The 15936-nt window shown below is 34.3% G+C and overlaps 1 protein-coding gene across 4 annotated transcripts in view; it reads right to left on the bottom strand.

Moving 5' to 3' along the window:
- LOC130641571 (uncharacterized) overlaps positions 1–15675 on the bottom strand; it is a 33242-nt gene extending 17567 nt beyond the window's left edge. The window contains exons 1-3 of one of the 4 annotated variants that reach the window (XM_057448429.1): positions 14792–15675; positions 1223–1413; positions 1027–1098 (exon numbers count right to left, since the gene is read on the bottom strand). In XM_057448429.1, coding sequence (XP_057304412.1) covers positions 1027–1098; positions 1223–1413; positions 14792–14934 — 406 coding nt within the window. In that variant the 5' untranslated portion in view covers positions 14935–15675. Of the gene's footprint in view, positions 1–1026; positions 1105–1222; positions 1414–1993; positions 2425–14791 lie in introns of those variants that run through there. The other 3 variants (XM_057448428.1, XM_057448430.1, XM_057448431.1) reach the window with 3 other exon arrangements.
- Positions 15676–15936: the final 261 nt, after the last annotated feature.

Genomic DNA, 15936 nt, shown 5'->3' with positions numbered 1-15936 from the left:
AGCTGTATCCTCAATTGGTGTTCCAAGAAAATAAAGAGAGTCGTTAGAAGTACAACAGCTGCATAAAGTCTTGCACTACCAGAAGCTTTGGATGATGTTATTTATTTGAGAGAAATATTGTGTGAATTATTACAACTTGGCGTAATGGAAATACCTGTGGAAGTTAATATCAAGAACAGGAACTTACATGGACTAATCCATTCAACAAAGGTTTTCATTGAGAAAAGATTACGAATTGAAGTTGCAGCAATCAAAGAAAACGTTGTCCCGAAAAGAGATAACAACATCAAATGGGTTAGCACTGAAGGACAATTGGCTGATAAATTAACCAAACAAGGATCAAGCTGTCAGAAGCTTTGAGAAGCTATAACCTTTGCAAAGCTAATAACAGACTAGGTGTGACTATAGTTTATTTTACACTGTTGACTAGATATCGCTCAGTCGAAGTTGCATTATTTTTTACTTTATCGAAGTTATGTTATTTACCAACATTTCCATATGGACACTCACACAGAAGAATGGAGGAGTGTGTTAGACTATACATTTATGTATTGTTGTGTTATATTTTAGATACTGTACTAACAATAACTGGTGGGTGTTTAATATATTATTAACACAATCAACATGTGTTTATTCCTGTTTTACAAGTCAGAGAGTAACTTTGACCGCCTGGCTCCCTGACTATGAGGTTTTTGCGTCCAAGCACATTTATTTGTGAGTTTGTAAAAATAGGTTTCAAATCACAATTAGCAATGCTTCAAATCAGATTAAAGCAGGGTTTCATTGATTAATTAAACTTAAAAAATTTGTCTTTAGTTGCAACAGAAAAAAAAGTTTTGTTCTTTACACTAAAACAATAAATCTTTAAAAATTATTGAGTAATTTATTTCTTAAAAAACCTGATAATTTCCTAACATTTCATAAAAAGATTAAATTTTCCTGACATTTTGCGTATATTTTCAACATTCCCGACAGATTGTCACCCTGGAGTGTTTCCTATTGCACGCATAAATACAAGAAACCTACCTCCTTCTTTCTTACTAATTTCAGCATCATCTTTTATCTTTCTTTTTTTCTTTTTCAATCCTTCCTTATAATCTAAAGCTAGGTAAATCATTACGAGGTTTACACTATACTTTGTGAAGGTTGGTAATTCCCTAACATATTTCAAGATAATATTTAATTGAAAAAAATAGTATTGGTGACAATAATCTTTGCTTACCTGGAGCAGCACTAGCAGTAGTTTTGTCCACATCATGTTGATCTTCCACAATAACAATTTCATTTGTCTTCTCCTGTTCTAAGTTTGCTGTTCCATTATTCTTTTTCGTTTTCTCCTTGCGAATTTTTTGAAGTTTTTCAAGCCTTTTCAAGTGTTTCTTTTGGTGAAAGTGTTTCATGTTATTATCTAAACTATAGTACTATAGCATTAGGTAGCACATTTTTTTGTATTACTGTAAATGTTGTCCAATTTTGTACAAAAAACGTACAACTAAGAAGAAACTAAGCAAAATTAAAAGTAAAACATTACATCAGTTGAGCTGTAATTTTTGTCAAAACTTACTTTTAATGTTTACAGCAGATTTTTAAGTCAAACATTTGGATTTAGCAACATTTTTTTTATCTACATTTTATTACTCGCTTGTTTCCGAATTTCATTACTTCGTGTTAACAGGCAGGCAAGGATACATGAAATAGGAATTCAACAAATATGTACAACAGGTGACCACCAGAATGAAGACTAAGTAAATAAAGATTTGGATAGCGCGTTCTGGTATTTAAAAATTGGATAAATTTGTGGAAAGTTAGTTCTAATAAGAAATAAATATGGGTGTAATAATAAATTAAAATGGGAGGCAAAAATTTCTTGAAAACAATTAGTTTACTAAGTATATAAGTTATTATTCAGTATTATAAAATCTGTAGTTCATGTCTTCATTTAAATTTTTGTATAGTTAGAACCTGTTTTATTTGACGTAAATAAACAACTTACTCTAACAAATAATCCCCTCTAGAAAACAAGTTGACCTGCATTTTAATTTTTTTATTAATACAAGCTGATTCAAATTCTTCTGGTTGAGCGCAACACATTGTTTCCTAACTAAGAGAGCAAAGAGAAAATCTGTAAAACACTACATTCTAAATTGTGCTATGTCATTATACTGACTATGTTCATAAAAATTCGATGATTTCTACTTTATAAAAGATTTTTTTTTTTTTGAAAAATGTCTCATTGCTGCCAATGTATTTTCTTTGCAAGAATATTTATTTTGTTGTGTGTACACTCCACACAAGTCAGTAATATCAATTTTATGCACATATTAATGTTTTGTTATTCTTACAAAACATGTAACTTGTGTATGTGCACAGTTGACTCCTAAAGAAAGTTTAGAACTTGTTTCGCCTGTAGTGCCATGAATAAATAGGTCACACATTTACATAGTCCAGAATGGGGAAAAACTTTAGCTTTGGTTTCTTAATATAGTATCAACTTTCAAGAAAAAAAAAAAATTTGTAGACTTGAAAACTACACCTGCTTAAAGGTGAAAAAAATTTTTTTTCTATTGGATTATTCCCTCAATTAAATCTCTCTGGTACAGTCAACAAATTTTTCATCTTTACAATAAAAAATAATAATTTTTTCAAAATTATTTGATCCTATCACCCACAGTCTTTTTCAGGAATATTTGAGAAGGTGTGCGATGATTCCCACTTGTAAATCAAGTAACGCGTGCGATGTTAAGCGCACATGCAAAGAATGTTACGCATACAATACGGGCTTCGAGGTTATTTTTTGTTGCGCATTCATTTTGCGGCAGAAAAGTGGGGGACGTTTTAAATAGTGAACCCCAAACACGATGATCAAGCGTCTACTGGTATAGTGACTCTCTCAATCTTAACTTCCCTTTCTACATGTCCGAAATAGTATACATGATTATACTGTCATTTTTATATTTATTGTTCACTTTTCAGGTCATCACAAGCAAATAGGCAAAATATGCTTTGTTTTCAAGTTAAAAAAAATCTTTATCCACATGGCTTAAAACTTCAAAAACATTTACACCGCACGTGGGTTTCTTTTTTACAGGCATAAAGAAAAAATCCATTAAATTCGGACCTGAAGAAATTATCTACAATTAAATCCATGATCAAATGTCCATTCCGCCTGTAAGTGCAGTTTTGCAGACTTGCTTCATCCGTGCTCCGTCGGCGTTCACCTCCGCATTAGTTAAGTACCGCATGGCTGGATTTCTTGTGTAAGACCTGGTTACCAACGACGAACGAGCCAGGCAAAAGAGATTTATGTCTACGTAGTTCTTTTAACTAATTCAGGAGTCGGTGAATTAGCTAGGATGGTCAGGTTGGCTAAGAATAGGCTTGCTCGTGGATTAAAAGGACCAGGACTATTCAATAATTTCTGAGATCTAAAAGTGTCCGACCATGACGGAAATCTATCGGACGTTTTGTCTGACGAGTCTCCAAAAATTCCTTCGAGGGCTGCCATTGCACGCTACAAAATGGATTTTAAAGGTTGATTTTGAAAACTCATTATTTATTTTTCAGGCGTGTGATTAATCGCACGCCTGAAACGATTTAGGCGTGTGCCAAGGTGTGCGCGTGCGATCGCACGCCTCTCCTGAAAAAGACTGCCACTTCCCATAAGAATGTCCCACTTCAATTGAGAATAAAACAGAGATCACAAGTTTATAATACATTCTATATAGTTATATCACAGAATGAAACTTAATTTTATACATACATATATAAGCCAAAATAGATTAATACACAAATGCTATTAATATTTTGCATTACTCCTCAATTTTTGAAAATACATCTAGACAATTTGTTTGTAACATGTCGATTTCATTAATTTTATTTTTCATTATTAAACACAACATTTCTTTTTTTCTTAGCTCCGCAACTTCGTCTTCAATTTTTTTGTCACTTTCCTCACTGTTTTCTCCTTCACTTGCATCACAGGAAAATAAGGCATGTTCATATACTTTAAAAATATGGTTAGCCTCGCAATAGTTTTTAAGTTGGTCACCTCGTAATTTGACAAGCATATTGAAAATTTCTAACGCTTTGTTCAGGAATGATTCAATTTCTTCTTCAGAAAACTGCTCTTCTTGCACAAGGACATCTGTAAAATTTTTAATACTGCTCGAAATGAATGAGTTGGTGGAATCTCTAATATTACATAACAATGAATCTGTTGGAAAGTCAAAACATTTAATTTCATTAAGTAACACATCAAACTTCTCTATGTTTTCTACTGTATTGGAAGTCATCTATATAAACAGAAAGTAGAATAATAATATTTTTAACACTTGGATACCAAAACACTGTGCAAAGCAATAAAAAAAATAGCCAAAAATCTGGAAATTGTCCCATACTACAAAATATTTGTCTGTATAACGCTAACCATATTTTGTCTGTTAGTCTGGAGAAAAGTGATCTGCAACTGGCACACAAAATAGCGTGTAAATTAAAGACGGGCAACCCCATGGATATTTTAACAGATCTCTATTATAATAGTCGTATTTTGTCTGTCCGTCCAAAAGAAAAGTGTCATGTAATGGGGGCACACAAAAAAGCACGTAATTTAAAGACGAACAACCCCACAGATTTTCCATGGGTAATGACTACTCACAATATAAAAGCAGTATTTTGTTCCACTTTGATCACTTATCCTCTGTCATGTTAAAATGGTTTTCATTCAAACTTATGCTGGATTTAATATGATTTTGACGTCATTACGTTGTTTGGGAGTGCACTAGTGATATGAAAGGGACGAGCAATAGGGGGTTTACATCCACTTCCACCGTTTTCACAGACTTAATTTCAGATGGCGCAATAAATCCAACATTAAAACTGAAAATGTTACTGACTTTGTTGAAAAACGTAATAACTTCAAAACTACTTTGATAATTGCTGCTTCACATGAAGGCTCTTATTCAAGATGGCAATCATATTGGCAAGCAAATAGCTTGTTTAACCTTGTTTGTTTTATGAGATGAGTTTTGAGATAAGTTGGGAGGTAAGCTTTAAATTTGAAGGGAAATTTCAGAATTTATTGAGCTGTTGCAAATGAGAATTTGTAAATATATTTTGTATTTTTGAAATTTAAGTGTAAGATTTTTTTATTCCTGGATTTATTTCTAAGTTATTGTACAATTTTTGGTCAAAGATGTTTTTTTTAAAAATATGGGTTTAATTGATGTATTTGTTTGTCATTTTATTCACCATGCACAAAACTTTTTAATCATTCTATATTAAATTTGTCATGATACACCAAATATAAAAGCAACTGGGGGGATAAAACCATTTATAGGTATCCTATAAATTTATGGTTCTGCCTGCAGGATACCTACAATTGGTGTGAGAAAAAGGTGATGAAAGCTGCTTAACACTGTGGAGATAACTTTGAGGAGTATATCATCCAGGAACTCTTTTTATACATTGTATTTAATGGTAGGAGTCGTAATAGATTTTTTCTTTTAATTTATCAATCTGTCATGTAATATGATCTGAATTATCAAATTTTTTCACAGAAACTCTCTATGGATCTTCCTTGATAACCTTTCATTGTTCACAGCTGACTTAGGTTAGATCCAAAATCTGAGAGAAAGTTAATTTGCTGATGTCAGTATGCCCCAATATTTCGGACCTTTTCAGGTGGTGGACTGGATTGTTTCATAATGCAGATATTGTGAAATGAGCAGCTTGCACATCCTAGGCATTGGTTACTCAGCCTATGCCTCCACCAGACTTGGCCAAGTGATGCTGTTCGCTGGTTTCAAAAAAAGCTGAAAAAAGAACAATTTCCCACATATTATTTTCAGAGTTGTAGCTAGGCCCAATGCAAATTATCACACAAAATTAGGAAGAAGAATGAGAAGAAGGATAAGGAGGACAAGGAGGAGGAGGAGGAGGAGGAGGAGGAGAAGGAGAAGGAGAAGGACAAGGAGAAGGAGAAGGAGAAGGACAAGGAGAAGGACAAGGAGGAGAAGGAGAAGGAAAAGGGGAAGGAGAAGGAAAAGGGGAAGGAGAAGGAAAAGGAAAAGGAGGAGGAAAAGGAAAGGGATGAGGAGAAGGAAGAGGAGGAGGAGGAGGAGGAGGAGGAGGAGGAGGAGGAGAAGGAGGAGAAGGAGAAGAGTATTCATTCTACAGTAATAGCCTATACATAGCGTCATCGTCATCATCATCATCATCATCATCATCATCATCATCATCATTCTCGGCTTAACGTCCGTTTTCCATGCTAGCATGGGTTGGGCGGGGTATATTAATGACCCTCTTCCAATCTGACCTAGACAGTGTTAGATCTAAACTCAACTTCCTCTGTATCAAGTCTGTTCTTATAGGTGTAGAAATCAAATATTATTTTATAAAATTAAAGGAGACCAACATTAACCTAAGGCTATAACAAGATGCTGACCAGAAATTAATGGAAACAAAAAACTCAGATGTACTATGAAAGAAAGAACTGGATTGAAGAAAATGTTAGTTTAGGAGAGGTGAAAGAGAGTACCTTATTGGTATAAAATTTGCCGCGTATAAATTTTAGCACTTTTTTGTGCAAAGTTCTTATACCATTCAGCCCTTAAAATTAGCGTCGGCATTCGGCACTGCCGACGTGATTGCCGACGTAAAATAAGAAAATACCGTAGTTGCGTCAAGAAAAAAAAATGCTGACATAATTTTGTTGTGAAATTTTTAAAAACAACAACTCATTTTCAACATCAGCGAAGAAAAAAATTAACAAAGAATTAATTTTTATTTTGGCGGGCTTTTAAGAACATGTGCTCATGTATATTTCTATCGTACCTGTTCACGTATTATAACCTGGTTTCTACTACCATTTTTTTTGAAAAACAAACTTTTTAACTGATCGCATGTTATTCTTTGTAACATTAAAGCCTTTGTGGTGAATTTTTATATCACATTTTCTCTGGCGTAATATGAAAACTGGCATACATTTTTCTCGAGTTCCTTATCCTAAAAGAAACCAGGTCTCCACATGGGCATATGGGAATGCACACAGTATTCGACAGGTGGTTTTTTTCACTCGAAACTGACGGATGGTATAATTTCCTGAATTCCGAAAATAAAATAAAAAAGTAAACATGGTGAAAAAGAAAACAGTTCTTTTGTGGAATTTTCCTGAGTTAGGGTTTGAATCAGAAAATGACTCTAATGAAATTGCTAAAGTGTTTTGCAGATGTCATTATCAAAACAATGAAATGAAAATTTGAAAGGAACTGTGGCAAGCAAAATCAAATAATGTTAATTGTGGTATTGTTTGCGCTTCTTCCACTCATTGCGACTGAAGAATAATTACACTCGATTTTCAGTAAGTTAGGTCATTATCACTAAAATTATTCACGTTACAGAAATACTGTGGTGCCATTTGATTCGTAATAACAATAATCGAAAAATTGTATATCGTATTAAAAAGAAGTCTGGAAGTTTTCTCTCCCACACGACACAGCAGGCAATAAGTCAGCCCTGCCCTTGGTTTTGTGAGAAGAGATGTTCTGCGAAGACTCTATAAATTGAGTCTCCTGTACAGTTTTGCTTAATGGTGAACTGCGTTGGTGACAAGCATTTTCGAAACATGTCACCGGCGACTTCTGCGATATACAACTCATTGAATGCCCTGACATTTAGTTCGTAAATAGCACGTGCACAACGTACTTTCTAATGAGTTCGTCTCGAAACATATAGAAAGCCAGTTGGCAGTGAACTATTAACTTAACGAAGTACACCATCGGGAAGGTAGGTCAATGGGACTTGTACTCCGTTTCCATTTGTCATTGTCTTAAGAGATCAATACATCGAATTTATGCGAGGTCTAGCCACAATACAAGGTGAATGATGAATGACGCAATGCTGACGCAAATCAGTTGAAATGTATCTCACGTCGGCAGTTTTATTGCCGACGTAAAAAAAATCTAATTTTAAGGGCTGCCATTATTACGTGCAAATGGTATGTATGACAAAATTAGTATGCACAAAATCGCAAATTTTTTGTTTTGATTTTTGTGAATGACTTTTATGACATTTATTAAATGAAAATTGTTCATATTTGTTGAATTTGTTAATATTAAGTGTTGGTATAGTGCTAACAAAAATTCAAACTTTTTTACCATGTGCCAAAATTTATTCTAATTATTGCGGGCAAATAGTATGTACGCCAAAATTAGTATGCGCAAATTCACAATAAAGGTAGGGTGCACCAAAATTAGAATGTGCCAAATTTTATACCAATAGGGTAGTTGAGTGGAAGGAAAGGAGTTTTGTGCAAAATTCCAGGAATGGATGGACTGACATCAGGTAGAGATCGACTGGAAAGATTTAGTTGACACAGTGAGAGTTTATCAAAGCAAGAATAGATCATAGAATAGAAACAAGTTTGGTAAGAGTGGGAAAAGTCAACTTTGTAAGTATCAAGTTTTTCATGATAATTGTGCAGAAAAATTACATTTTTCATATGAACTAAATCAGAAAATTTTAAAAAGACTACTAAATTGGTTTGGAAAAAAAAAGCAGATTTAGATTCTTGCTTCCAAATATTGCATCAACATGTATTTTATATCTAAGATTTTAGAGAATTTTTTAAAAATAGACCTATATATATATGGAGCTTTAATGTTGCTATATTTTAATCTAATGTGACAAAAAAACGTCCCTGCGAAGCTTTAAAGTTGCTGTAATCATTCTAAAATGACAAGAAAACGTCCCTGCATAGGTTTGAAGTTGCGGTATATCAAGTGTAAAGTGTAACAAGTGTAACGAAACGCATGTACAATTTTACTCGTAATTGGTCATTAAAGAGCTGCTGCTTTAGTTATTAAATGCTGTTGAAAATATTGAAATTAAATGTGTGGAGGATCGTTTTCTTTTTCTTTATTTTACAACCTTCAAGCAACAGGTGTCCACTGAAAGTATAAAAAATAAATCAAAATTACATTTTATAAGAATCAGGTAACTATCTTATCCCCAACTCTGCAATTCACTTTATCATGCAAACTGTGATATAAATAGATAACAAAAATCTTTAAACGTTAGAAAAATTATTCTATGCCTCGTTGTTACAGACAATCTGTGATAAATATTTTGTTATATAAATAAAGTTTTTTATATACGCAATTTTCTACAATGTATGGGAAGAGGGTCTCCTTAAGAGACAAGAGAGGAGTTGAACGTCCTCCACTATACCTTAGTTTAAAGGGGCGATTGTGGAAGTCCCATGAAATGCCACATAGTGATGGTGTCACTTTAAAAAACACCCAGTCCGGTCTGTGAACGGTTGGCGCTAGGAAGGGCATCCAGCTGTACAACAATGCCAAAACTCTTTATTAATGGCCGTAAGAATAGTTAATCAGACAAACTGCGTAAACGGGGCTGGAACTCTAAGGAGTGAAGGTGTCGCGCACGGTAGAACAGATGTCAGATGTGAGCATCGTCAGACCGTTACCCAGCTATCACATCACAAGGTAGATAACACTAGGTTGAGGATGGCTAGTGTAAATGTTGGTACTCTGAGAGGTAGAGCAGGTGAAGTAGTTGAAATGTTAGAACGTAGATCTGTTGATATGTGTTGTGTTCAGGAAGTTAGGTGGAGAGGAGCTTCAGTGAGATTTGTGAAAGGTAGGAGGGCAAGGTATAAGCTTTTTTGGATTGGTAATAGTGATGGATATGGAGGAGTTGGCATATTCGTTGCAGAGAAGTGGGTAGAAAAAGTAATAGATGTTATGCGTGTTAATAGTCGTATTATAGTGATAAAGTTTTTGATAGGTAATAGGATTGTCACTTTTCTGTCAGTTTATGCTCCACAGTGTGGACTCAGTGAGGAAGATAAAGATAAGTTTTATGATGAGTTAATAGCAGTCACATCAAAGTTTGGAGACACTGAACTTGTCATGGTGGGCGGCGACTTTAATGGTCATGTTGGGAAGTCATCTGAAGGTTATAGAGGTGTGCATGGAGGCTATGGATTTGGGAGCAGAAATAAGGAAGGGGAGAGATTGCTTGAGTTTGGAATGGCAACGGACATGGTGGTTTGCAACACATCATTCAGTAAGAGACAGAGTAGGCTGATAACATATGAGTCAGGTGGTTGTAAGACACAGATAGATTACTTTTTGGTTAGAAAGTTAGACAAGAAAGTGGTGAAGGACGTGAAAGTTATATCGGGGGAAGAGTGTGTTTCCCAGCATAGGTTGCTGGTTTGTGATATTATCTTGAAGAGTGTCAGAGAAGCCAAGGGAAAGTACAGGCCCCGTCGAAAAGTCTGGAAGCTGAAGGAAGAGATTGTAGCAAGACAATTTAGTGCAAAAGTTCAGCAGTTAGCCTACAATAGTCAATGTGATAGTGACAATGTTGAAAGTACTTGGACTACTTTGAAGAATTGTCTTCTAGAAACTTCTGATGATACCTGTGGATGGACGAAAGGACGAGCTAGACATAGACAGACCTGGTGGTGGAATAATGAGGTTGACCAGTGTATAAAGGAAAAGAGGAAACTTTGGAAAGAGTGGAAGTCAGGTGGTAGTAAAAATATTTACTTAGAAGCTAAACGTCGGGCTCGTACATCAGTGTATAAGGCAAAATCAGAAGCAGAAAGAAACAGATTTGCAGATGTGTTAAGAAGGGAAGACCAGCGCAATGAGGTATTCAAGATAGCAAAGCAAATGAAGAAGACTAATCAAGATATTGTAGGTGAGAAGTGTATACGTAATAATGAAGGTGTTTTGGCTAGCACAGAGGAGGAGAAAAGGGTAGCTTGGAAGAATCATTATCAGAGGTTGCTTAACACTGAGTTTGATTGGGACGAGGATAATTTGTCTGATGATGATGTCGTAGAAGGGCCTGCCATGCAGATCAAGACAGAATGGGTAGTGGAGGCTATTGGGAAAATGAAGATTGGCAAGGCTGCAGGAGTATCAGGTATTGTTGCAGAGATGGTAAAAGCATCTGGATATATTGGAGTTGAGCTTATTACAAGTCTTGCTAACCAGATTATAAAGGATGGTGCTATTCCGAGTGAGTGGCAGTCGAGTGTAATAGTGAATTGTTTCAAGGGCAAGGGTGATGCATTAGAAAAGGGTAACTATAGAGGTTTGAAGTTGGTTGATCAAGTAATGAAAGTTATTGAAAGAGTGATTGATAAGTTACTTAGAGAAAGAATTGATATAGATAAGATGCAATTTGGTTTTGTTCCAGGGCGTGGCACTACAGATGCAATATTTTTACTCAGACAGCTTCAGGAAAAGTATTTGGGAAAGAGAAAGAATCTCTATTTTGCCTTTGTAGATTTAGAGAAAGCTTTTGATAGAGTGCCACCTAAAGTTATTTGGTGGGCTATGAGAAAATTAGGTGTGGATGAGTGGCTAGTTACGATGGTTCAGTCTATGTACAGCAATGCTAGAAGTCGTGTCAGGATTAACGATTCACTTAGTGATGAATTTAGTGTAAATGTTGGTGTACATCAGGGTTCTGTACTTAGTCCTTTGTTGTTTATTCTAGTCTTAGAAGCGCTGTCGATGGAGTTCAGAACAGGTTGCCCATGGGAGTTATTGTATGCAGATGATTTGGTTCTCATAGCAGAGTCGATGGAAGAATTAGTTGAAAAGTTTGAGAAGTGGAAGAAAGGACTAGAAGAGAAAGGGCTGAAGGTAAACACAGCAAAGTCTAAAGTCATGATAAGTAGCATTGCAGCCAAGTGTGACCTTGTAGTTGGAAAGTGGTCTTGTGGAGTTTGCAGGAAAGGGGTTGGTAGTAACTCAATTTTTTGTCAGACTTGCAAGCATTGGGTACATAAGAAGTGCAGTAGTATTAGTGGAAGGTTAAGAGCTGGCATACAGTTTGTATGCAAGCGTTGCAAAGGTGAGATTATAGAGAATGAAGTATTTCCAGCTTTAATGATGTACAACAGTGGCTCGTTAGAGATAGTTAAGAACTTCTGTTACTTAGGTGATATGTTGGGCAGTGAAGGGGGTGTTGGAAGAAGTGTTACTTGCAGGATAGGTTCTGCTTGGAAAAACTTTAGAGAGTTACTTCCTTTATTGACTAGCAGAGTCCTGTCACTTGAGGTAAAAGGTAGGTTGTATGAGGCCTGTGTAAGAAGTGTTATGTTGTACGGTAGTGAGACATGGGCAGTGAAGCAGGAAGATCTTGACCGTTTAGAAAGGAATGATATGAGAATGGTTAGGTGGATGTGTAATGCCAGTCTGAGAGACAGAAAGAGTTCAGATGAGCTAAGAAGCAGGCTAAGTCTCTGTAGAATTAAAGATGTTATCCAGATAAGAAGATTGAATTGGCTGGGGCACTTGGAAAGAATGGAGAAGGATAATTGGGTAAGAAAGTGTAGAGACTTGATAGTTCCTGGGGCAAAGTCCAGAGGCAGACCGAGAAAGACTTGGCAGGAGGTTATAAGGACAGACTTGATAGAGAGGAAGTTGAGTTTAGATCTAACACAGTCTAGATCAGATTGGAAGAGGGTCATTAATATACCCTGTCCAACCCATGCTAGCATGGAAAACAGACGTTAAGCCGAGAATGATGATGATGATGATGTAGAACTTTACCTATGTGACAGCGTGTAGGTTTTATGAAGAAGCCATTATTAGATTAATAATTTTTTTTAAAAAAGGAATGTAAAACAAACACCTTGAAACGATTTGGAAACAATCTAAATTAAATATTCCGAAACGATCATACACTACCATACACCCTGTCATTAAATAGTGTCCCGTCAACAAAATAAATTGATCGTCAACAAAATTAATACGAAGAAAATGATACAAACTTTGAACAAAGTAAATTGCTAATGATTTTGAAACGAACTTCAAAAGTTATTATTCAAATTGCACATAACTAAACAAAACTTACACAAGTTAAAATTTCGATGTCATTTATAACAAAAAATAGCTACTTTCGCTAAATGTGACAGAGATTTAGGGACAGCAATTTTACCGCTTGTGTGATTTCCATTTAATTCAAATGTCAATTTGTTTTTAAATGCTGCAAACGATGAAAAGGTTGATGCAATCATTTTATTTTCAAGTCATCTGATTGCTCCCTCACAAAGTTAAATTCATTCAACTTTGCGAGGGAGCTTTATTGTATTTATATTTTCTTATAAAACTGCGCAAAAACATTAAAACAACACTAAATTTCTTTATAAAAATAGTTTTCCTGTTTTTTTTATTATTTTAAGGTGACGGTATACCTTTATTGTATCAAGAAATCGATATTTTTTTATAAGCCATTTATACTAAAGAAACTTCGATCTTTCCAAGGGTGAAACTATTTATTTTTCGAAGGGAAATATTGACTTTATCCAAATAACTAACTTTTTTTCTGATCGGTCTTTCACACCTCAAATTGAATAAGAGTTAAGAGTGAATGTTTTTGTCGTCCTCTTGAGTATAACTTTTAAAAATAAATTATATTTCCTTTCCCAAAAGAAATGACCATCTGAAAAAAAAAAACACTTTCAGTTTTAAAAATGTATGCCATCCTGTTCTGTTTCTGCAAGTCAGAGAAAAATGGTAAACGACTTAGAAAGTTCTATTTTTATGGTATTCTTAGTCACGTCTTTGCGAATAATAAAATTTAAAAGGACAACTTTCTGAATATTCATCGCCATGGAAGTGTAAAAGTATCACCATCATTATAAGTATGCTTGAAAGGTGTGATATTTTAAAAAATCTTTAAAACACTTTTTCGTAGTGTATACCATCTATTACATTTCAAATCTCTTTTACAAAACTACAGTAGATCTACAAGGGAGAGTGCTACTGTGCTGAAGACAACGTGTTTATCTGAAAGCGATTTTTTTTTTTATTTTTAAAAAATCAACGATTCTCCAGATATTACATCTTAAAGACGAAAGTTTAAGTTAAAAATGGCTTTTTTAGAAAAAATAAAATAAATCAAAAACGAGGACTTTGTGGAAAATAATTAAAAAATCTTTTTTACACACATCTATTATTAGTTTTGTAAATGAAGTCACTTTTTTGAAGACAGGGTGTGTTTCAAAAATGTCTCTGTACTTTTCATGAGTTAAAAAGTTACAAATTATTTTTATACCATTTAATAGGTGTTTAAAATGCTTTTTGGTGATGCAGGCCATTTCGTAAGATTTTAGGCAGGCGTGCGGTAGATCACACGCCTCATACATTCTGCGCGTACGATGCAAAAAAAAAAAAATTACAAAAACATTTCCTTTACCCCTGTACATGGCACAGGAGCTGCTGTTTTAGCGTAAGGAGCAAATGAAGTGCAAGTTCCAAAAATGTACGGCAAGGAATTTCAACCCATATATGAAGAAGTCATAAGCAGACTCGTTAATTAAACTTTGTTATTACTTGTGGGGCAAACAGATATTTAAATTAAATTAATTACGGAAAGTCGACAACCGCTAATAATAATATTTAATAAACCTTATGTTCGATAAATCAGAAAAATTATTATCTAAAAGAACATTTCGTTATTAAAGAAGTTTTTTTTCTTATTAGTTATCTTTTAGTTATTTCAACTTAAATAATGCTGAATTTCTTTTAAATTCTCCAAAAGGCGACCTTACAAAGATTAAAATATTGTTGCATTTTTTTATGAAATCAATTAAAATATTAGAAAAAATAAATATAAATCAAAACAACCTTTTACTGTTAAAATCTCTAACCTGGTATTTTGTTACCACATTTGTACAGTTTATAACGCTAACGCAGCTATCTTCGCATTTCCTTTTAATCGAGAACTAATTTCCGTTTTATACCTTGCACAAACTTTACACCAAACATAGTTCACCAACACCTTTCCATCTTTTTCCTCTGTCTTCCAACCAAGAATATCTGATTTACCCCAACTTTCAAAAGTTTTTAATTCAACTTTATTTCCTTTCGTTCTTTTTTCAGACATTTTTTAAAAAAAATTTATAGCGCTGATATAATCTCCACACTAACCCAAACTGAACAAACAAAATAAAATATCAACGATCCTATGATTAACTCAATGTTTTTTTTGGTTTGCAAAATTTGAAACTAAAAAAAACAAATTCTTCGAAAGATAGCGGCCACACACTAGGTCGTTAGCAACCTATATCTGTTCTGCATATTACCCCTTGGTCGGCAAAAAGAAAGAATGAAAGCAAATGGTAGCAATTAAATTCACATCAACATTTGGTAAAGACTGCTCACGTGCGATCCATTGTGAGTTCAGTAAATCCATTGTAGTTCAGTGATCGTTTATTTTTAAGGTTTCTTTAATAAATTTTCTTTGTTATAAATACAATAATTTTAAATTACAGCAAAGTTTTGCGCGTGCGGTGAATCGCACGCCTAAACAAATCTGCATGTGTGTGGGGGCGTGCATGTGCGATCGCACGCCTCTCACGAAATGGCCTGATGTATGAAAAAACTATGATTAACTATCACTGAAAAAATCACGTTTTAAAAAACCATGCTTAAAAAGTATACGTGGGAGGAGAATACAACTTGTAATATAAATGTTGAAACAAAACAAGAAAATTTTTGGTGCATAACTTTTAAAAATAGGTTTTTGAGCATACAAGTATTTTTATCTTTTCACCTTAACAGTTAGTTATTTTAATATTTCAAAACAAGAGCAAATTTATCCAAACATTGTTTTTAGTGAGACCGATTATTATTCCCTCACAACAAAAAATATTACCTGTGTGCCTGATGTTAACATAAGCAGAAAAATATCCTTGTCGAAACACCCTATATACTTCCTTGTAAACACAGTTGTTGAAGAATCAAAGTTTTATTTAAATCCACCGCTAGCATTATTATTATTATTTATCTAACGAAAAAAAGTTTAGTTTCTTTTATAACAAGACGCAGTGATGATAGCGCAATGAACTTTATTTTTTATAATAAGACGCGTAATAAGTGAATTTTG

This window comes from Hydractinia symbiolongicarpus, chromosome 4 (genome assembly GCF_029227915.1).
Source record: "Hydractinia symbiolongicarpus strain clone_291-10 chromosome 4, HSymV2.1, whole genome shotgun sequence".
NCBI classification, from domain to species: domain Eukaryota; kingdom Metazoa; phylum Cnidaria; class Hydrozoa; order Anthoathecata; family Hydractiniidae; genus Hydractinia; species Hydractinia symbiolongicarpus.
Note: the sequence above shows the minus strand (reverse complement) of the source record. Positions and strands in the feature narration are given on the sequence as shown.